The following is a 23,236-nucleotide window of genomic DNA, read 5'->3' as shown; positions in this document are numbered from 1 at the left end:
TTTTCTGTTCTCATTCGTTTTATTTTTAAAAATCTCTACAGCAAACAAACAAACAAACAAACAAAAAACCCAAAACTCTACAGAGCCATTAGCTAGAAATCTTAAGCAAGTAATAATTACATGGTTGTATGTGATAATAGCATAATAATGTAAGCACTGAGGATTGATTTAACAACAACAACAACAAAAATGAGTCCTGCCTACTGAGAGAATAGAGGAAGAAAAATGGGACATGGAAATAAATACAGAGATATAGAATATATGCATATTACTTAAAAATATGGGAGCAAAAGGTAAAATAAAGTTAAAAATATTGAGAATTGTCTCTAAGATAGAATGTGATAGGATGTGATGTAGCAGGTAACTTTTATTTTCGTTAGAAGTTTTTGAACACAATTTGATTTTTTTTCTTGCCAAAGTTCAGAATCATTTATTTGTTTATTTTAATTTAAATTTTTCTTAACTGACATATAAAAACATAAAAATTATGCATATTAATGGGATAACAGGTGATGTTTTTGGATCAGTTTATGGATATCTAGCTCCATAAATCTTTATCATTTCTTTGTGGAGAAAACATTTAAAATATTTACTGCCAGCTTTTTGAACAATTTGACTTGTAAACTATGTGTACATGTATTTGAAGAAAATTAAAAATAAAACAAAAGACTTATACTGGATGCAGCTGTCTATCTTGCTGATTCTTAGGGACTGGTCTGGTTGAGTTTCTGCTTGCACCCCCAACTCTCTACCAACTATTTGTAGCTTTTCCCCCCAGCCCTCAGAATACCAAGCTGTGCATTTGACAGTGTTTGCATTTGGATGAGAAGTTCCCAATCCTTTCTCAGTACATAAAGATGTATTTTCATTAAAAAGAGGTCAGAATAACCAAGAGGACAGACAGCTAGGGCCATGACACATGCCTAAAATCCCAGAGACTCTGAAGGCTTAGGCTGGCAGATTGAAAATTTGAGATCAGTCTCAGCAATTTAGCAAGACCCTGTCTCAAAATAAAAAATAAAAAGGGTTAGAGATGTAGCTCAGTGGTTAAGTGCCCCTCAGTTCAATCCCTAGTATCAATCAATCAATCAATCAATAGCATAGACTCCAGGTTTCATTCACTGTACCTCAGTTGGTCTCTGAATCTCTTTTCCACCACTTCCATTATTTGAATCACAGGGATAATAAATGTACTTATTTCATAAGAGTGTTATGAAAACTAAATGAGTTAGTATTTTAAAGTACTTAAAGCAGTGCTTGGCATGTTAAACAAATAAATTTTCACAAGAAGGATTAGCATCCTCTTTGGATGTACAGACTAATACTTTATACTTGAAGTTACTGTGAATTCAGGAATGTTTAACAAAATAATTTTAAATTTTGTTAATCACACCAGGATCTATGCAAATTGCATGAGAGTTTATCTGTGGGAGATGCTGTTACTTTCCAGTCTGTAGATACTGTTCAGTGTGCAGATGAATTTGCAATAAATCTGAGGAGGCCTGGAGTTCATAATACACATACATTCTCCATATACTGATCCTCAATGTCTGCAAAGTAGCACCTGTAATTGGTCATAAACTGATTCAACCCTTCCCTGAATTTTTGTGTGGAAGCTATACCAATATGATCTCTTCTCTCCCTCCGAAAGAAATGTGCTCCAAGATGAGTAAACAAAACCAACCCATACTGTAGGAGTTTGGCATCCTGGAAACTTAACATAAGAAATTATTGACTAGGATACTGGTAGGATAATGCTCAGAATGCAATTAGAATTAAATAAGTTTGTATTTAATTTATTCCATTGCCTGAGAATTGACTGCATTAATAGTGGAGTTAGTGTGGTGAGCCGTTTCTGTGAACTGTGGCCGCCATTACAAGATGGCGCTGGCTCCGCTGTGGTTTATGATAAACAACTCCTTGTTTTGGGAGAGTTGGCACGTAGCTGTAAAACACCCTATGAGAAAGATCCACGTGGCAGTTGTGCATTGGGGCTTGATGTGCTTTATCAAGGCTGGGGCGCTCGGGTGTAGTGGTAGTGGTAGAGTAGAAGTAGAAGAAGTAGAAGCAGAGGTAAAAGTAGCAGTAACAGTAGCAGTAACAGTAGCAATAATAATAATAGTAGTAGTAATAATAATAATAATAATAATAATAATAATAATAATAATAAGAGAAGCTTCCAGAGACACATAATTAAAGGCCTGAATAAACTGCTGAAAGAAGAATCCTGTGTCGTGTCCTCCTTGCTGGCGAGGGGTCGTGGCAGAGTTAGCTCAGAGCAGAAGCCGGGGATGGTCAGCAAACAAAAGGTGTCTATGGGTCTTTTGCATTGTTTAGGGGAGAAGGCACCTGACCTATGAACCCAAACATTCCATCTCCTTAACACAAATATCCATGCACTGTGAAGATACATGGACTAACTACTGCATCATTAATTTTTTAAACTGTCTTCATTTATTCTCATTCAAGTTCATTAGACAACATGCTAGTGATAACTGGCTTTTCCCATATAGGTTTGTCTAAGAGAAAAATGTGCTTAGTATTATTACTTTTCATTTTCATAAACTAGCATTCTGGATTATGCAGCTGTTACCATGAGCGAATTTACGCAATGAGTCCCTTAGGGAATTGTCAATTATAGGTGCTCAGAAGGAGTCAGCATTTAAACGAAAGATGATAGGGTGAGACTTGTGTCTGTAGGTGGCATCTTCATCTTGTCTTTTATAACAGCAACGTAGCCCAGGCAGAAACCCTAACTAACTCTCTATAGAGTTGTAACTCTGGGTTTTCATGGTAAGGAAAGTTCCCTACTTCATTGATCTCCCCAGGAAAAGTGTGCTAAGGTGTATTTTTAGCTTTGACACCCAGTTCTGGTTTTAAATCGGTGCTGTATCAATTATTGACATTTTTCATTAACTGCCACTCACATGCTATATTGACTCATTCAGTTCAACAATCATCCATCAATGATCAAAACGTTTTGTTGGGAAAGGTATGGGTACAGAATTGAATTATAAAAATCACAGAAGTGACAGGGCCAGTAGTGCATGCCTATGATCCCAGTGACTCCTAAGGATTGTAAATTAGAGGACAGCCTCAGCAATTTAGTGAGACCATGTCTCAAAATTAAAAATGGGTGTTGGGGCTGAGGATGTAGCTCAGTGGTAGAGTGTTCCTGGGTGGTTCCATTCCCAGGAATGAATACACACACACACACACACACACACACACACACACACACACACACACACACACAATACCCGTTGAAGCAAACTTAGTGTCTACTGTCAGATATATGGATAAGCAAAATATGGAGTGTGTGTGTGTGTGTGCATGCGCGTGCACGCATACACACACAATAGAATATTATTCAGACTTAAAAAGGAAGGATATTCTGACACATGCTGAAACACAGATGAACCTTGAGGGCATTATGCTAAGTGATATAAACCAATGAGAAAAAGATAAATACTGTGATTCCACTCATACACAGTTCTTAGAGTAGTCAAACTCATAGAGTAGTGGCTAGGGGCTGTAAGGAGGTTAGATAGGGGAGCTGGTGTTTCATGAGTATAGAATTTCAATTTTACAAATGAAAAAAGAGTTTTGGGGATGGATGGTTGCTCAACAGTAGGAATGTCTTTAACACCCAGTTAGCACTGTATTTACAATGGTTAACGACGGTAAATTTTATGCCACCTGGGTTTTCCTGGGGGGTGGGGGGGACATGGTTCCTGTTCTAAGGTGCCTACCGCAGCCTCCCAGTGGGGCCCAACAGGAGGGTTGGAATAACATGATGGAGTTACAGACTGAAGAGAGGTTAATAGGGAGGAGACACATCTCATATACAGAAACTGACGCAAAAGGTAGTCAATTAAGTAATTACCTAAGATGCTTAAAACCTGTTGATCAGAAACCTCTTATTGCTGCTGGAAAAACAGAAGTCCCAGGAGAACCAGCCCACGCTGTCTCCTGGTTTTGGTCCAGCAATTACTCCCAGAATTTAGATCCAAGAAGCCCTCCCTAAACCAGCAGATGGCGCCGGCGCCCGCAGTGCACCTCCAGAAGCAGAGAGGGCGCTCTGGCCTGGCCTCTCTACCCCTCGCCTCGGCGATCCTTTTTTCCGCTTTCCCAGCCTGCCTCTCGCGGCGCCAGCGCATACTGCGCATGCTTCGGTTACTGGCCCGCTGGAACATGGCGGCTTCTTCGAGTGGAGAGAAGGAGAAAGAAAGGCTGGCGGGTGGCTCGGTATCATCTGGCGGTAACAGCACGAGGGAGCGGCTCTTGTCTGCTCTTGAAGACCTGGAGGTCCTTTCGAGGTAATGTTCCGGCCTGAGAGCCCAGATAGAGCAGGTTCCGGCCGCAGAACTGACTCCGGGGTGTTTTGCGTTGGTCCCTGGGAGTCAGTTGGGCGGGTCGAGCTCAGGAATCTACGGTGCACATGTGTCCTATGTGGGGGTCTCCATTCTTCCTGAACTCTTGAACACCATTTTTTCCCCCCGCTAGAGGACATTTTAGTAATTGTAGTGACTCTGGAACGCTAAGAACCGTGGAGGATGTTAAGAAATCACTGGGTCTGAGCCCCTTCGTCCACACTCACTCAACAGTGAAGAAATGCCTCGTAGGTACCTAGCGCTGGGAGACTGTAGAGAGGGAGGCTGGAGGCCGGAGGCCGGAGGCCGCAGTGGAGGTGCTCAGTGTCAAGAGGGAGACAGATGTGTAAACAAGGACGGGCACAGGGGCTGTTGTTAGAAGAAAGGTGAGCACAGGGACCGGGTACCTGTTCCGGCCGTGGTCAGGGCAGACTTCCTGGAAAGGGCTGCTTGGGAAGAGTTCGCCAGACCCATTAGAAGGCAGGGAGATGGCACAGCAAGTGCAGAAGCCTGGAAACATGAGTTTGCCCGACGTGGTGGAATTTAAAGTTGTTTGTATTGGCTGAAGTGTTGCCTGTGTGGCAGAGATAGGAGATAAATGGGATGTCATTGTCCATATTCGTTTACCTTTCACGATAAACCTTTCAAATTGGAGGCTTTCTTAACGGCTTTATTTTAACATGGTTGTTAAATTGCATTACTTCTGTTTCCAGGTTTGCCCTTTCATTCCTCTCCCACTGTCATGCAGGCCCCTAACAGTTTTACTTGCTTTCATACTTCTGTATTTTATTCTTCTGTTATAACCAATATTAGATTGTGTGTTTAAAAGGTCATCTCATATCACTTTCCTACTAAAAATGATATTTGGTAGAGTACCATTGTCCAATAGCTGAAGTGCCAATACCTTAGCCACAGATGGACTGAATATGGTTATATGCACTGGTGGTCTGATAAGGCCATAATGGAGCAGAAACGACTTCTTAGCTACCCTAACATTGTAATGCAAAACTTTACTTATATGGTTATCATGATGCTGGTGTAAACAAATCCATTGTACTGCTGGTTATAGAAAAGGATATCATGCTTATCTACAGCTGATATCTATAGCTGATAATGAAAAGTAAAGGACATTGTTACTGTGTATTCTTTATGTTTACATAGATTCATAATTGTTTTTCCTTCTTTGCTGGATTTGTAGTTTGTTGTATAGGATCCATGAGTTTCCTTATTAGCTAATCTTAAATGAATGCTCACATTTTTTCTTAGTAAAATGAAACTAGCAAGTCAGTATTTGGAGTAAGATATTTTCAGTAAATTATTCACTCCTTTGTTCTGTGTAACCTGGCTATCTTTGGGACAACTAATTGAAGCTTTGTTTAGTTCATATTGTTGTTTTTGTAAGTTATTAAAATTTACATTCTATAAATGTCACCTAGTCTCCTGCTTTTCTAAATAGGACTGGTGCTGATACGAAAAATTCAGCATGCTCAGCTTAACCAATGCTTTTAGAATGATATTTTAGTCACAGTTTCTGAGATACCTTGGAGAAGTAGCCACATAGTTCTGATACAAATTTGTGTTTCATTGAATTCCAAACAATTAATGATTAATTGGAAAGTACTGCTTCTCATGTATGAGCCAGTTTTTCCAGTTTGAAATTTTGTACAGTGTTCTACTTGAAATACTATTAATCCCTTTTTTCTGGAAGAATTTTCACCTGAAGTTAAATTTAATACTTGTTGGCTTCTAATATCTTTGCTAAGGAATTTTGGTAGTGTAGTTGAGTGTGAAATTAGTCAACTTAAAATGTTCTTTACTTTTTTGTTGTTGTTGTTCATTTTGACGAGCCATATAGTATGGATGGTGGAGGTCAGTTTTTCTGTAACTATAATCTCTGTGAAGTGACACACTATTTAGGAGGTAGCTGCTGCTGTTTGTTTTGGGTACGTCTTATTAAAAATTTTTCCCTTTGAATAGTCACTGAACTATACTTCTTTTTACTTTAAAGCCCAGTAAGTTCATTTCTTGCTAAGCTTTAATTGATGTAGCATAATTTTTTTAAATAACCTGTGTGTGTGTTTTGTATTCACCAAGTTTAGTTTTTTCCTGAGCCTATCCATCAAGAGTAATGGTCTTTTTTTTCCTTATTTTTATTTTATTTTTTTAGTTATAGGTGGACATAGTATCTTTATTTTATTTATTTTTATGTGGTGCTGAGGATCAAACCCAGTGCTTCACATGTGCAAGGCAAGTGCTCTGCCACTGAGCTATAATCCCAGCCCCAGGTTAATGGTCTTTATATGTTGGACAACTCTGTAGTTAGCCTTGAGATTTTGTCTTTGTGTTGACTGCTAGGTTAGGTTTCTGAAGTGTGTTTTTCTGATGCTTTCAGATTCTGTGGGTATGCATATTCTTGATATTCATGTACTCTGCACTTGAGATAGCATAATTAATCAGTTATGTTAAATTTTAGTCTAAATTTAGATTTGACCAACTTATAGCTTTTCATATTTGTTTCTTTCTTTTTTTTTTTTTGCTTCATTGCGAGTATAGCATTTCCTGTTTGATGAGATATATTTACCCACAGAAGTAGTAAATCATTTAAAATTTTTCACAAAAACCTTTTTCTGAAACTTTCTTCTTCAACTCTCCAGCTGTACATGATCAGCTGAGGTGCTGAGTTTTCTTTTGCTTTCTTTGAAAGAAACTGTAGTTCTGTTGTTCTTCTCCAGAGGTGCCAGAAAGACTGGTTTCTCTTTAATCTATAGTCTTCCTCACTGTATCGATTGACAGATTGGTTTCTTCTTTCTTCAGGTATTCTGCAATCTGTAATAATAACCATAATCTTGTAGTTAATTTTTCTTTGATTTTTGGATGACTTATCTGCTACCGTATTTGTTCGTCCCTAAAGAATGACGTGGATAAGTGAAAATTTACTTCTTAGGATCCTGAAGATGGTTGGATGTTGGTGGTGGTAGTGGAAGAGATTCACTTACTGGTTTGTCATCTCTGGGTCATTAGAACTTCTCTACAGAAGTTTAACCTGTTTGTACCTGAGAACTCACTGTCCTTTAGAAACCATGTTGATAGGAGTCCTGAGTTTTCCACACCAGGCTCTTAATTATTTACCTATAATTTACTTGAAGTGTAGTGCCACCAGTAAAATAGGCTCTAAATTCTATGTTAATTATAGTCTCTGGGGGAAGGTTTCTGGATTCTAATTTGTTATGCCAGGAATAGACCTTCTTCCTCTGTGTCAGGGCAGGGCTCTTACCTTCACACCTATAACCAGAGAATGGGCAGGGAAGTTCCTTCAGCTTGTTTTCATAATTAAGGAGGACAGAAGTTTTTTCTTTGTCCTAGGGACTGCTATGGAACAGCACTAAATCTTAGCTCCCCCATCCCCCGACTCCTATGCCTAAGGTGAGCCCTTGGAAGACTTTCTATAAATGTTTACTCCCAGATTTGCAAGAAAAACAGGAAAAAGACTTATTCTCCATTTCCCACTACACTCTCCCTTCCCTAATTACCACTACTGTACCTGAAACCACCTCTTATGAGGTTATCATCTATTACTCATCTCTGGGGTCCAGCAAAAGGTTGATATAATTCTTCATGTAATGTCACTTTAATTTATCAGCAAGTTCTGTCAGCTCTGCCTTCCAAGTGTAACCTAATTTGTCCGTGTTCATTACTAAATCCTAAAGGTTACACCCTAGTCAAAACTAGTATCATCTTTGCCTGCAATACCTAACTTGCTTCCCATCCTGGCCCTATTACGGTCAATTCAGTGGTTGTTTAAAAATGTAAACCAGGTCACAGGTTTCCTTGTTTAAAATGATCCAGTGTCTCTTTGCATTCAGAGTGAAACACTAGTCAAGTACCAGTACTATGACTATAAAGTCCTACAAACCTACCTTTTTCCACTTAGTATCCCTCTCCTCGGTGTTCAGAGGATCTTTGGGCTACTGAATTAGCTGTGTCTTCTGTTCAGTATTCTTTCCTCCAGAGCTCAAGGCTGGCTCCTGTCATTTAATTCATATCTTGCCTCAAAAAAAAAAAAAAAAATTCCCTTAGAGAGGCCTTCCCTGACCATTCAGTTTAAGTGTCCAACTCACCTTGCAGACAGTCTTTAAAGTAGCACTCTGCTTTATTTTCTATTCAACTTTTATCATTCTGGCTTTATTTCTATCTTCTGTATTAGAATGTAAGTACTATTGTTCATTTTTATAACCTAAGCATTAAGCAAATGCTTGGCACATAAATATTTGATGAATGAGTAGATGAATGAATGAAGACTTTGCATTTCCATATCCACTTTTTTCACTCATTAATTAATTCATACACAATGATATGGGGAAGTAGTGGAGAGAATTCAGTTTACTTGGCACCAGTCAGAAAAATGGTATGAAGCTAGCAGGAAAGGAAGGCAGGTAAAAATACTGTGGCAGCTAAGGAGAAGGTTCAAACACTAGGTCTAACCAGAGCAGTGTCAGGTAGGTAGCCATGAAGCTGTCCTCTCTCACATAATTTTGAAAACTCCCAAATATCAGAAAGTTTGAAAGTAATACAAAATATCACCTGTTATATTTTTCCTAATTTCATACTAATTTTCATATAGGAAAATTGGCATATCTATTAAGATGGAGTTTTTTAAAGATTTTTTTTTTTAGTTGTCAGTGGACCTTTATTTTGTTTATATGTAGTGCTAAAAATCGAACCTGAGTGCCTCACACATGCTAGGCAAGGCTCTACCACTGAGAGTTTTGTTATATGTCAGCATCCTTCTTACCTCGTGGATGTTTAGCTAGTAAATTCAGTTAAAGTGGAAAATCATTAAAAAAATGATTCATGCATTCCTTAATTGCTTTGTTTTACTTTAAAACAAAAACTTATGTTTCATTGCTTATCTTTCATATAAGACAGGAGTCAGAAAGCTCTTTGGTAAAGGGTCAGATAGTAAGTATTTATGCTTTTTCAGGCCATATGGTCCATCCTGCAGACTACTCAGCTGTACCCTTGTAGAGGGGCAACAATCATGGACATACATAAGTCATTAGGCATAACTGTCTTCCAAGAAAACATTGTTTACCAAAACTGCAGCTTGCTCAATGTGGCGTGCAGACCTCTGATGTAGGTGTTTTCCACTCATAATGCATTGTCCACATTTTCTACTTGGTTTTCTTTGAAGGGAAATGAGAATTTAGCCTTTCATCAGGCAGACTTTCCTTGAGCTTTTCTGACTTTTCCCTGGTTCTTCACAGTTGTCCTTTGCAAACCTTTGTCGAATCTTTATAAGCGTTCAGCTTAGGTTTAACGGAAAGGCTTCTTTCTATTCATAGTCGTATTTTATTGGCATTTATGTAATGGATATATATAACTGTGGCAATAAGTAAAACTTGTATAAATAAGTTAACACACACAACCAAAATCTTGGTGAGAGCACAGTGCGGCTGGTTAGACATAGTCACTACAGGGCAGCAGCCATGAGTGTCCAGCGTGCTGTGAGTACATTGAACCAACTTGGTTGGCTTGAGAGCAGTTAAGGAAATTTCTATTGTATTTACTTTGCCAATTTTTAAATTTTTTTTTTTTTTTTTTTTTTTGGTTTTTGTTTTAGGGAACTTATAGAAATGCTGGCTATTTCAAGAAACCAAAAATTGTTACAATCTGGAGAGGAAAACCAGGTAGGTGGTTTTTTTCTTAATTAAGAGTGTATGTGTGTGTTTTTGTGTGTGTGAGAGAGAGAGAGAGAATTTCTGTTTCCTATCTTTGGTTACTTTGTGTGGGAACAGAAGGTTTTTCTTGAAACCTTTAATATTTCCTTTATATCACATAAGTTTAATTGTGCTTAAAAATATTTTATTATTTACCCTTATAATTCTAGATAGATTTTTATTTTGTCTTTTGAATAAGCCAACAAAGATTTGTTAAACAGAAATTTAAATAATTTGTTAAATCAAAAGGAATGTTCTCATAAACTTAGCTCTTTATTGTATGCATTGATTCCCTTTAATGCAACTTGAAAATGAATGGAAATACAAGAGCATACAACAGTAAATACAGGTTATTTTGTGAGTGTTGAATTTACAGGTAGTTTTTATTATTTTTTTAATACTTTCCAATTTTCTTTAGTGCAAAGATTTTTTTTTTCTGATTCTGAAATGTTTTAGGAAGTTTAAAGGAATAATAAATTTTATGTTTTCCCCACAGTCGTTTTAAACAGAAAATGAATGGGGAAGATTAACCTTCTTTAAAAAGAGGTAAAAATATAAGAGGAGACAGTATAATAGACGGTATAATAGACTTCCCCATCATCTGCCTCATGATTATCTTAGTTTTATCTTTCAGCATGCTTTGAGGGCAGAGAAATTTGATGACTCAATAGAGTTGTGTTAGAGAACCTGTTTTTTTTTTTTTTTTTTTTTGAGGGGAGAGGGAATTCAGATAAGGCCACAAGTGAGAGAACCTTAGGGATGCAGTATTATGGTTTTTGTTTTGTTTTTAGAAAAAGAAAAGATTGAACACATTTATTGTATTAAGATACCTCATCTCAAGTAGTCTTTTAATAAATACCTATGAGATTAAGTAGGAATTTAACCTCAACCCCTGTGTGCAGCAAATGAAATCTAAGTCCTGACTTTATTTCCTAGGCACTTATTAAATGCTTGCTATGAATCAGGCACACAGAGATTGTTCAGAATGCAATCAAAATAGAACTAAGACCTGTATAATCAGTACTAACCTTCTTAAAGTTTTTAAGGAGTAGCAATTCTGCCAATTGTTTTCTTGTACTTAGGACTATGGATTCCTGTGTTATTTTCATTGAAACTCGTAAATGTTAGTGAGGCATATACCCATTTGAGAGTTTTCTAGCCACTGTTTTATTTGAATTTTTATAATTTCAAATAGAACCTTAGAGTTAGAAAAGATCTTAATGATCTTCAGTTTAACCTCCTGCAAGATTGAGCTCCAGGGTGAACAAATGAACTAGTGGTTATGGGAAGTGGAACTAGAACCTGGGTTTTCTGACTTTAGTTGAATAAATTTTCCCTGCTGAGCAAACTGAAGAGAGAATGTTTTCCTCTAGTAGCATACAAATTAGGTCAAACTGTAAACTTCTTGAAAGTTGTCATGGAACTAATGTGTACTATTTGCTTTGATAGAAATGGAAACTTAGCTTTTACCTCCTGTGACTTGGGAAAAATGGGAATTATTGGTCTACTAGATACTATAGTTTATTTATGTTTTTTACCCCAGAAAAAGCTTTAAGTTGTTATTTGAAATATTCTTAATACATGGATAGAATTTGCAGCTTAATTTTCTGTCTTTTATTGGTAGAGGTTCTTTAAAATGAGAGGAATTTGATGTCAAAAGTAACTTGAAAAAGCATGCCTGCAGATATTAGTCTTCAGTGAATTTTTAAAAATAGTTTAAAAATTGATTTTGGATATTTATTTATTTATTGGGGGTGGTTGTAGATGGATAGCATGCCTTTATTTTATTTGTTTATTTTTATGTGGTACTGAGGATTGAACCCAGTGCCTCACATGTGTAAGGCAAGCACTCTGCCACTGAGCTACAGCTCCAACCCTGATTTTGGATTTTTGATAGCCATTTCCTTTCTGAGGTTTTATTAAATAAAGTGAGACTTGCATCTTAATTCTGTAATACGTAGTGATGGCAGTAACTAGCCTTTGCCAAGCTCTCTGTATACTTAACAGAGACCCTTTATATCATGAGTCCTCAAATAACTTATGTGATAAGTACTACTAGTTTATCCCTTTTTCTAAGCTGGGTAAGTCTGAGGAGGTAAAGTCTCTCGGGCTTGGAGAAGTTGGTGACTTTCCCTAAGTCACACTTGCTAGCAAATGAGAGACTAGAAATTGAACCCCAGACTTTCTGTTTTATGCATTTTAACCTTTATAGCCGTTTGCCTTATCCATTTAGCACCTATTTATGCACATAATTACTGTACTTTGAAATTATTCTTTTTTAGACCTTATTTATCCTAAGCAGTTATTTTTTTTCTAATATATATTCATACAAAGTGTAATTATAAGAGTAAGTTCTTGGTGCCACCTAAATTCATCTCAAATACCAAATAATGGAAGAACTTCATTACATTGTATTTTTAAAATATTTTTTTAATTGTAGATGGATACAGTATCTTTATTTATTTATTTTTATGTGGTGCTGAGGATCGAACCCAGTGCCTCATGCAAGCAAGGCAAGTTTTCTACCACTGTGCCACAGCCCCAGCCCATCATTACATTGTATTTTAAAGAATAAACTTAAAATTTTTTTTCTTCTCTGAGAAATAAATAAACCTGCTTATTTTGGCATATTGCTAGTTCTGAAAGACTAGTTTTGCTTTGCATGAAAGAAGAACAGAAAAAGTAGAAAATCTTGATATTAAATCTGCTTCCCAAAATAATCATTGGTAGGCTATTTTTATTATTAACATACTGTTTCAGAGATGTTAAAATTTTATAGTCTGGCTAATTCAGGAATGGATTCTTTGTCTCAGTGAAATGTAGCCTTTCAATTTTCTATTGTCTGATTCAGTCAACTATTACATGACAGGTCCTGGAATTATTAATTCACCGGGATGGGGAATTTCAAGAACTAATGAAATTGGCACTTAATCAGGGGAAAATCCATCATGAAATGCAAGTTTTAGAAAAAGAAGTAGAAAAGAGAGACAGTGATATTCAGCAACTACAAAAACAACTAAAGGAAGCAGAACAAATACTGGTAAGTTGGCAGTTGGTTCTTAAAGAGAAAGGGATGTTATTAATTTATTTCTGAAAAATAGCTCTATTGTAAGTATTCTGAAGAGCAAAAACCTTGACTTTCAAAGTCTGAAAGTGACATTCTGTGAGTAAAGGCCATTATCATTTCCTTTTATACTTACTATTTTCAGATAGTCTGAAAATTAGTAGTAAAATTGTTACTTTCTAACTACATTTTCATGATTTAAAGATTTCATAATATTGAATTATAGAAATGAGAAGTTTTACTTTTATCCTGGTCTAATGTAAGGTTTAATTGTTAACAGGCTAAATCTGCAGTTTTTAAAATATTTCGAAATCAGTAAAAATATGTACTACTTTCATAAATTTCATAAATTTACATTAATTGATTTGGTCTTCTATCTTAAACCAGGTGGGATTTAGATAATCTGTGAAAGATGTTTAATCTTTCCTTTGCTATTCTTGGCTACTATTTTGAAGAGGCAATTTATTTGCTGCTATTATTATTTATATATATTTTTTAGTTGTTGATGGATTTTTACATTATTTATTTATATGCAGTGCTGAGAATCAAACTCAGTGCCTCACACATGCTAGGCAAGTGCTCTACCACTGGGCCACAACCCCAGACCTTATTTGCTATTATTGGCCCAGTTTGTTCACTAAATACTAACTAATGAATTGCAATTTTATGGTAATACAGAAACAGCTGAGTTTGATTTTCATATGGATCAGTCATTGCTGGCATTCTTATCACTGTTGAACCCCTTCAAAAATGTGTCAAAACAGATTCCAGTATATAGTCTGAGCAGTTCAGGGATAACTTAACCAACCCTACTGAAGAAACACCCTCATGCTTTTTAAAAAAATATGTCTATAATGAAATCTGTTTTTCTTTTGAAAGTAATATTTGACTATCAAAAGAAATTATAAAAGTACAGAAAACTGGAAAGAAAGAAAAATTACCTTTAATCCCACAGCTTGTATAATGCCACCATTCACAGTTTGACCTATTTTCTTTGAGTTTCAGTTGTATTTGGTATTTTACCTTATTGTAATTAGCAGGGTGCTGACAGATTTTCAAGTGCTTTTTCTTGTAACTTGAATGTTCATTTTCCATATAATTATATCCTTTTTGTTTAGTTTTTAAGTTTGTGTTATAACAAATGTTTTGACAAATATCCTTGCAGATAAAGGTTTTTCAGAATTTTGGATTATATTCTTTTATTATTTTTTTAATATGCTAGGATTGAACTCAGGGGTGCTCTACTCCCAGCCCTTTTTATTTTGAGACAGAGTCTCACTGAATGCTATGGCTGGCCTCTAACTTGGGACATGCCTCAGCCTTCCAAGTTTTGCTGGGATTTATAGGCACACCCCACCATGCCTAGCTTGGATTTAATTCTTTTGATTAGATTTCTGAAAATATGATTATTTATGTGCACAAGTACCATGAGAATGGATTTTTTTGGTTAGATAATAGCAACTCAAATTGAGTACTTAGGTATTAGTCCCTATTCTTTACATTTTATATGCATTATCTCAATCTTCGTAACAATTATAAAGTCGGTGCCAGTATTCAAATGAAGAAAAACAGGAAATGAGTAATTTGCCTAATGAGGCTAAAAAAGGAGAAGGGAATTAAACCTAGATCTCTCTGACTTCATACTTTTTAAAATACCTTTATTTTATTTATTTATTTTTATGTGGTGCTGAGGATCGAACCTAGCGCCTTGCACGTGCTAGGCGAGCGCTGTACTGCTGAGCCACAACCCCAGCCCCTGACTTCATAACTTTTAACCACAGTGTTTGTAGCTGAGGATATGTATATATTAGCTGAACTTTATTTTGTCTGTTGGTGTACCTTGGGTGATGAGGTGTTGCTTTTGTGATGATAGTCATTAAATATTGAGGTGATGTATAAATGAGTAAGAAAATCAATCCAAGAATGTTGTTTGTAAACTAGAAAAACTTAACATCTATCCTTCAATTAGATGCAAGAATAGGAATTCTTTGTGTGTGTGTGTGTGTGTGTGTGTATTTTTTTTTTTTTTTTTTTTTTTTGCTGGGGATCCAACCCAGGGCCTTGTACATGAAAGGCAAGCACTCTACCAACTGAGCTATATCCTCAGCCCCAAGAATAAGAAATTTTTAAATGCATGATCTGTGTCTCTTTTGCAGAGATGATAAATGACAAAACAAATAGCAAATCATTCAGTTTACACCTTATTTCTAACAACTATTTGTGTGTGGCAGGCTGGTTCATGAATATAATATTTCTTATAGTAAATATAACTACTTTAAATGATATCAAGTGGTGTTTCAGAATATGAAGAATAAATTTGGGGGGTTTTCAAATTTAGCAGATTTTTCCAGTGAATATAAGTGATCTTGTGAATTAAGCCCAAAACTATGCCTGACAAAGGTGAAAATAAATCATACTTCTTTTAATGTTGTTTAAATTAGGCAACAGCTGTTTACCAAGCAAAAGAGAAACTCAAGTCAATAGAAAAAGCAAGAAAAGGTTAGTACCATGGCAAGACTGGATGACCTGAGAAACCCGAGTTCTTGTTTCAAGAAGCTGATGAGAATATTACTGGTAATCATTTGCTGCTGTTGAAAAGATTCCCAATAAGTTTTCATTTTAAAGTGTGTGATGTTCTACCACTGTAGGAGGCATCCTTAGGGAGGTAGAAGTATTACATCAGATGATAAGAAACAATAATAGAAGGCAATTTATGGCTGTATATGCAAATGTACAATAAACGGTGTATAAAATTGTTGGGAGAAGGAAATGAGAAGTGGGATTTGAATTGGATCTTGGAGGGCAGGATAGAGAGAATGAAAGAGAATGTCCATTGGACAATTTATATTGGGATATTTTGAAGTCAGAGCTAGCAACAGCTTTGAGATGTAAGCCATATTTAGTGATGTAGGGGCCAGGAGAGCCTTCCTGCCCTGGTCTCCCACTTTGTTATCCCTCTTTCTCTTTCTTTAAATATTGAAGCAGGAGGATCTCAAATTCAAAGCCATCCTCAGTAAAAGTTAGGTACTAAGCAATCCTAAATACAAAATAGGGCTGGGGGTGTGGCTCAGTTGTCATTTGCCCCTGAGTTTGACCCCAGTACCCCCTCCAAAAAAGTCAAATTACTTGCCTTTCGTGACTTGTAAACTTGATTTACATTTAATCACCTCAGATTTATTGTCTAATTTTCTTTCCACTTCTTTGGGAACTAACTTTCTGACTGTTACATATGAAAAAAATAGCTAATATACTGTGAGAGATGGGCCAGGCTTCTCTAGTAGGAAACAAATCTCCAAAACAGGTGATTGAGACTAACTTTCTGAAATCTAGTCCATAGTTTTGAGTTATTTTTAGTCCTCAAAATTTTCATACACTTACATAGTTACTTTGTTAATGGAAACAGATCTAAAGTTTATAGAATGAAAAGTAAGTTGCTCTAACTTCTCAGAGGTAGCTGCTGTTGATATTTGGTGTGTGTATTTCCAGATTTTTTTTCTAGATCTGTGAATATGTATAATAAAAATGCAAATACACACATGCACATATAATAAAAATAAAAAATTAGGTTATGCTATACATATTCAGCAACTTAACTTTTCATCTAATAAATATGTTGTATACTTTTCTCTGGGTCTGTTCAGAGCTTAGAGCCATGTTAATCACAAAGAATAGTATGAACTGTCTGCTGATTTCATAGCTTAGATGACATTGGGAAATGAAATACTGTTTTCTCAATTTAATTTTTATCCACTGTTGCTTCCAGAGTAATGATATCTGATGGTAGTTAATAATTGAAATTAAATTATTGAGCATTATCATAGTTATTCTCCCACATTTGTTTCTGTCAGTTGATTTTGCTGAATGATTAATCTTGTTCCTTAGTTTGAAACTATGTGTAACTGTGTATTACTCAAACTAAGGAACAAGATTACTCAAGGTAACATGCATATGTATATGCATATGTCTGTAAATAAAATTTGGGAAGGCAGCTGGCTGAGATTATTCTATTTTCAGATATTTTAAGTATGATATGTGACTATTGTACATGTATTTCTAAACTTGTATGTTTATTAGACTAAATGGTCACATTGTCCCCTTCATCCTCAGGTGCTATCTCCTCTGAAGAAATAATTAAGTATGCACATAGGATCAGTGCAAGCAATGCCGTGTGTGCCCCACTGACCTGGGTTCCAGGTAAAAATACTTCTACTAGTTGTAGGTAGATTTAAATCCAAAATGGGTTTATCCTTAAAAACATCTGCTAATGAAGACGTTTTCATATCTTTAATGTCTTATAAATAATATGTGTTTTCTAAATTTAGTTTTCTATAAAGCCATTTACACCAGTAACTGTATTTCTTCTCTTTTTTTTTTTTTTTTTTTTAAAGTAGCAGGGCACAGTAGCACATGCTTATAAGAAATCCCAGCGGCTTGGGAGGATGAATCAGAAGGATCTCAATTTCAAAGCCAGCCTCAGCAACCTAGCAAGGCCCTAAGCAACTTAGTGAAAGACCCTGTCTCAAAATAAAATTAAAAAGGGTTGAGGCTGGGGCTCAGTGGTTAAGTGCCCCTGGGTTCAATCTCTGGTAGTTAATAACTTAAAAAATAAAGGTTAATATGTGATGTTTCTTAAGCAATAGATTTATATGCTTATAAAACGTAGCCTGGCCAGAAGCTAATTCTTAAGAGCCATTAGGATTTCACAAAGAATCTAGTTTGAGAAACTGACAATCTCAACCCTCTTACGTGCTAAATTTAGACAAAGCGATGAGCAAACCCAATAGCAAACATAACAGGCCTAGAAAGAGCTGGAATAATTAGAAACAGCAAAGAGAGTAACAAGCTGCAATTACGTTGACCATTGATAAACTATAAGAGATTTATGGTAGAGCTTCTTTGGAGGAATAAGAGTGTTATCTCAACTTCTGAAATTGATGTTTTACCATGATAAAAGCATGAAGGGAAATATAATTTTGAGAGGGAGTAATCTGGAGTTGGTAAGAAACATTACTAAAAAGTTGGTCCAAATCTGGCCCTGTTTTATCAACCCCAGACTGCTATTTAGTATGCTTTCATAATGGGAATGACATTGCTCCTGATAGTCTACTAGGTAATTATGGGAATTAATTTTTAAATGACAAGATCAAAAAGATAGAAAAAGGTTTTAATTTAGACAGCCCTTCCAATAAACATTTGAGTCCTTCCTATCTTAAAAGTATCCTGATTTCTTCTCCCTCAGAATATATATCTTTTTTTTTTTTTTTTTTTTTTACAGGAAAACGCAGTTAAGAATTGAGAGCAGTATAATTTTCCTAAATTGTCATTTGGAATGTTTTCTAAAATGACTATCTTCTTATTTTGTTTCATATAGATAATGGTGTATTCTCGGGAAGATTCAGAGAAGAAACCAAAAACATGTATTTTATTATGCTTTCAGTGGCAATTGATAAGATGACCTCATTCCAAAATTTAAAATGTAGCTTGAGTTTTTTATTGTGGATCAAGGAAAATTAATACTTCAACAAACATTAATTGTTTACATATACAATTGTTTATATGTAAAATTATATAATTGAATTAAAAGTAGTCTTTAATTTTTAGGGGACCCACGTAGACCATACCCAACTGATTTAGAGATGAGAAGTGGATTATTGGGTCAGATGAACAATCCTTCCACTAACGGTGTGAATGGTCATTTACCAGGAGATGCCCTTGCAGCAGGCCGACTGCCAGGTAATGTTAATCAGAGGAATGTTTTCTAACAGACTAATGTTTTTCAGAGATGACAGTGATGGGCTGTTTGACTGCAAACATTTGAGATTCTAACCATTTTATTTTGATAGCTGGTTCTCTGCCAGTTTATCCTGCTCTCTGCCTATTCCATTTTAAAGACTCATTTCTACATGGAGCTTATGAAATTAGTCTTAGCTGTTTCTCTCTCTCATCTGTTAATATTCCACCACTTTCCTCGGGCATTAGACCTCTACATTTTTATTGTTATTGCTCTAAACATTATTTTTGTAGTTGTGAAATAGAATAATAAATACATATTTTGTAGATAACTTGTTTGATGTAGCAGAACATTGTAAAGTGGAAAAAGTCAAAAGGAAAAATGTATCCTTTCTGAAGCAGTCACTTTAAATATTTTTATTTCCTTTTTTAAATCCCTATATCTTTGCACTGTTTTAAAAATAGTGCTATAGATACTGCTTTGTTTGCTTAACATTACATTTTAAGGATATTCTTACGTTATTAAAAATGCTTTATATGCATTATTTAGCTACCTAAAGTACAAATTTTGGGCAACTGTGCATATATTAATCTTAAGTACTCCTGATCTTTCTCACTGTGATTATACTGGGTTATATGCCAGTTACAATCTAGTAACTGGAGACAAACCACACCAGTTATTTGAGGAAGGAAAATTGAAAGAATTAATAACTATAGCAGGGTATTTCTAAGTTGTCAAGAGAGCTATTTTTTTTTTTTTTTTTAATAAGTACAGGAATAACAGACATGGGGAGCTGCTGCCTCACGTAAGCCCAAGACACACACAGGACCTAAGGAAAAGACAGAGTAGGAGAGGTTTTAGTACAGCTGTGTCATTCTGTGGCACAGAAGTCAGATAAGGTTTTTGAGACCAGCACTTACAAGCAGGGAATTACCCACCAGGTTCCAGGGAGACTTAACTGGGAATCCACCTATGGTATTATGGTGAAAACTACCAGGAAACCACCTTTAAGGATGCCACTGAAAGTTGACCAGCCAGGCCCTGGAGAAGAAAAAGGGAGGGGGAACCCCGCCCTCTCCAGTCCCTGTTCTCTAGTCATCTCACCAGTGCCCTCTACTGACAAAACTTGACATTGTGGCAGCTGGCAGAAGAGAAATGGTTTCAGAGTCCAGGGAAAGGTAGATTTGAAGCCAACTAGCATACCTGTCTAGTTAATATTATAACATCCTTGTTTAACTCTTAAATTTGACTTCTTTTTCTTTAGTCTTGAGCTATACCTATTTATGTGTTCTATTCATTTTCATAAATACAATGTTTCTTGGGCCTTTCCTTATATTTCTTATACACATATTGTCAGTCAACTGCTTTTTGATCAGAATCATTTATAATAACAGTTATTCTAAGAAAGCATTCAATCTACATTAAATATATTATAATTTTAGTGTAGATTCTATTATTTATAATGTAGAATAATGAATGATGAACATAAGTATTTCTGCATATAATAGCATGTAATATGTATATAGATGTAGGAAGTACTTGAGTTGTAATTGTAAATGTCTTGCAAAAGAAAAAATATGTCAATTGTTTGAAGTCTTTTAGTTGTTCTTTTTTAAGAAACGTTCCTAGTTTCTAAAAACATAGTTTTCCTTCATCTTTTTTAATTTGATCATCGTTAATGTGACCACATGTGTATTTTAATTTTGAGCCCTAAAAACTTCACTTCAAATTATTTGCATTAAGGGAAGAATAATTAGGAAGTAGATAAGTTACAAATAGAACTGTTCTTATATGCTTCTTTCTTTCTCTAGATGTGCTTGCTCCGCAGTATCCATGGCAGTCAAATGATATGTCAATGAATATGTTACCACCAAATCACAGTAATGACTTTTTGTTGGAACCTCCTGGACATAATAAAGAAAATGAAGATGATGTAGAAGTTATGTCAACTGACTCCTCAAGTAGTAGTAGTGACTCTGATTAAAACATGAGACAGCATACAGAATTGAATATTGTAGAATTCTGTTTCTTAAACACTAGCAGGGAAAGTGAATTGCTTACTTGTAAGCAGTAGCCACATAAGTATTGGCTCTGATGGAATTGTGTAGCACATTAAAATCAAAGTGGATTTTTTTTTTTAAAAGCCTAAACCCATAGTTTTAATTCTAATCCACTAGAACAAATGTTTGGGATTAAACAAAATTATTATTAAAGAAAAGATGATTCAGTAGTTCAGTGCTGCCCTACCTTGTTCTCTTCCAGTTGTGCTGGATTTATATATAGTAGTTCTGGAAATAAGATTTGAGGCAAATGACCCATGTACATATTACTAATAGGCTTCTAGCAATTATTCAAAAGGTATTTTTTTTAAAAAGCAGAGGATTACTGAATCTGCATCATATTTCAGAATAAAACCACTCATTTGAAAGTAAAGTCTCTTGGCTTCTGTTGCAAGAAAAGAAGAACTTGCCTCAATTTGTACTGTTTGTAATTATTATAATTTTTGTAAATAAAGTTGCTTTTGTTTATACGTTTCCTTTTTTAATTTAAATATGTTTTCAGTGTAATAAGATATTGCTGTGAGTCAAATGGCATTTTATAACATTTGCATAGCAATCTGGAGTGAAAATGTACATGATATAATGAATATATCTGAACAAGTAATTACAGTCAATGGTAGGTTTCTCAGAGGCCCACACTTGTATTAGAAGAAATGCTTTTTAATAATTGAAAATATTTACCTTAGTTTTGTCTGATTTTAAGAATAAATTGTATGAAAGATTTTAGAACAGAAAGAAACTAACTCTTTCCTCTTATTCCAGATTCCCCAAAGTAATCACTCTTAACTTGTGGTTAACCTCCATATTTAAATAAGATACTTGTATAGTTATTTCCGATTTGTCAGTTTTAGTGTGTCCTTTTTCTCACTGTAAAATGTAATTAAGCTTCTGTTGTGGAACAGATAGTAAATATAGTGAAATACAAAGGAGAAAACTGTTAGCATTTTACCTAAAGTTAGTTCAATTAATATTAGGTAATATAATATTTTCCTTTTTAAAAATCTACATGGGGGGGCTGGGATTGTGGCTCAGTGGTGGAGTGTTTGCCTAGCATGTGTGAGGCTCTGGGTTTGAACCTCAGCACCACATAAAAATAAATAAATAAAATAAAGGTTTTGTGTCTATCTACAACTAAAAAACATTTTTTAAAAAATCTACATGTATACTTTTCTTTAAAAAATGACAACATTTCCTAAGATGCTGCTATATGTTTTGTTAGTAACCTGTATCTTGAATTGAGAATTCAGTATTTTCAATTTTTATTTCTAGAAAAGAAAATAACATGTTATGGTTTGAATATGAGGTGTCCCCCAAAGCTTCTGTTAATGAAGGAATATTCAGAGGTAAAATGATAATGAGAGCTGAGACTGTTTGATTAGGTTTGAAAGGACTGAATGGTAACTATAGGCAGGTGGAGCATGGCTGAAGGAGGTGAGTCACTGGGGGGTGTGCCTGAAGAGTGCATCTTCCCTATTCTGTAAGTTGTTCTCCTATGGTATTTTGATCACAGTGACGCAAAAGCTGACTAAAATATAGCGTTTAAAGAAATCATAATTTTGCTATCTAGAATTAAGAATATGATATTGAATTTCTTTCCTTTTAGGAATATATTTTATGAATGGATAATAATTTTTAAAAGTCTTGCCTTGTTGGTACAGTACTAGGAATATTTTTCCATTTGGATATGTGCTTTATAAATTTGCTGGCAGATATCCCATTATGTAGAATATGTCAAAATGTATCTGCTTTTTTATTACTGGATATATATGATTTCTGTTGTAACATTTTATATATGAACTATTTTTAAAATGCAGGATACATTCAAAGGATTTTTTTTAAAGTTTTTTTGATACTGTCTTTTCAGTTGCTGCTATAACACATTACATGTTGGCTTAAATTAACAGCACAAATTTACCTCAGTATACTGGGCAATAATCAATAGGCTTCACTGGGCAATAATCAATGGACAGGGTTGCTTTCTTTCCTGCAGGCTCTGGATGTTTCTTTTTCTTTTCCAGGTTTTTGAAGTTACCCTCATTCCATGACTCTTCTCATGCTTCATAACTAACTCTGTTCTACCTACTTACCCTTCCCTATTTAAAGAATCCTTGCAATTATACTAGGCTGGATAATCCAGGATAATCCTTTTATCTAAAGTTAGCTGATTGTCAGCAACTTTATTCTGTTTGCTGTGTTGCTAAAGCTATGGTGTTCTGTAGGTTAGCTGTATTAGATACATTTTCCACTTAAAATATTTTCAGCTCACAATGGGTTTATTAGAATAAACATTA

The 23,236-nt window shown here is 35.3% G+C and overlaps 2 protein-coding genes across 8 annotated transcripts in view; one reads left to right on the top strand and one right to left on the bottom strand.

Annotated features, from left to right (window-relative positions):
* Window positions 1–3,617: 3,617 nt before the first annotated feature.
* Window positions 3,618–23,236, bottom strand: part of Nudt15 (nudix hydrolase 15) — a 33,590-nt gene continuing 13,971 nt past the window's right edge. For 4 of the 7 annotated variants that reach the window (XR_013423374.1, XR_013423375.1, XM_078016000.1 and 1 more), the window contains 2 exons: window positions 8,291–8,421; window positions 5,028–7,199 (listed from right to left, as the gene is read on the bottom strand). Coding sequence is in view for 2 of the 7 variants with exons in the window: in XM_078015999.1 (XP_077872125.1) it covers window positions 8,386–8,421 (36 nt within the window). In the remaining 5 variants the exon portion in view is untranslated. Of the gene's footprint in view, window positions 4,948–5,027; window positions 7,200–8,290; window positions 8,422–23,236 lie in introns of those variants that run through there. The other 3 variants (XM_078015998.1, XM_078016001.1, XM_078015997.1) reach the window with 2 other exon arrangements.
* On the top strand, window positions 4,148–21,415 carry Med4 (mediator complex subunit 4). Its single transcript, XM_005330194.5, has 7 exons — window positions 4,148–4,319; window positions 9,994–10,060; window positions 12,960–13,130; window positions 15,596–15,653; window positions 17,262–17,348; window positions 18,756–18,887; window positions 20,697–21,415. The coding sequence occupies exons 1-7, from the start codon at window positions 4,168–4,170 to the stop codon at window positions 20,867–20,869; spliced, it is 840 nt and encodes a 279-aa protein (XP_005330251.2). The 5' UTR covers window positions 4,148–4,167; the 3' UTR covers window positions 20,870–21,415.

Source organism: Ictidomys tridecemlineatus, chromosome 6 (assembly GCF_052094955.1).
Source record: "Ictidomys tridecemlineatus isolate mIctTri1 chromosome 6, mIctTri1.hap1, whole genome shotgun sequence".
In the NCBI taxonomy this organism is placed as follows: domain Eukaryota; kingdom Metazoa; phylum Chordata; class Mammalia; order Rodentia; family Sciuridae; genus Ictidomys; species Ictidomys tridecemlineatus.
Note: the sequence above shows the minus strand (reverse complement) of the source record. Positions and strands in the feature narration are given on the sequence as shown.

Bases quoted from the DNA above. Each gene is read 5' to 3' on its own strand.
- Med4 (XM_005330194.5), top strand. From the start codon at position 4,168: ATGCTTCGGTTACTGGCCCGCTGGAACATGGCGGCTTCTTCGAGTGGA. The intron at 10,061-12,959 runs GTAGGTGGTTTT...ATTACATGACAG, and splicing joins AATCTGGAGAGGAAAACCAG to GTCCTGGAATTATTAATTCA. The intron at 13,131-15,595 runs GTAAGTTGGCAG...TGTTTAAATTAG, and splicing joins AGGAAGCAGAACAAATACTG to GCAACAGCTGTTTACCAAGC.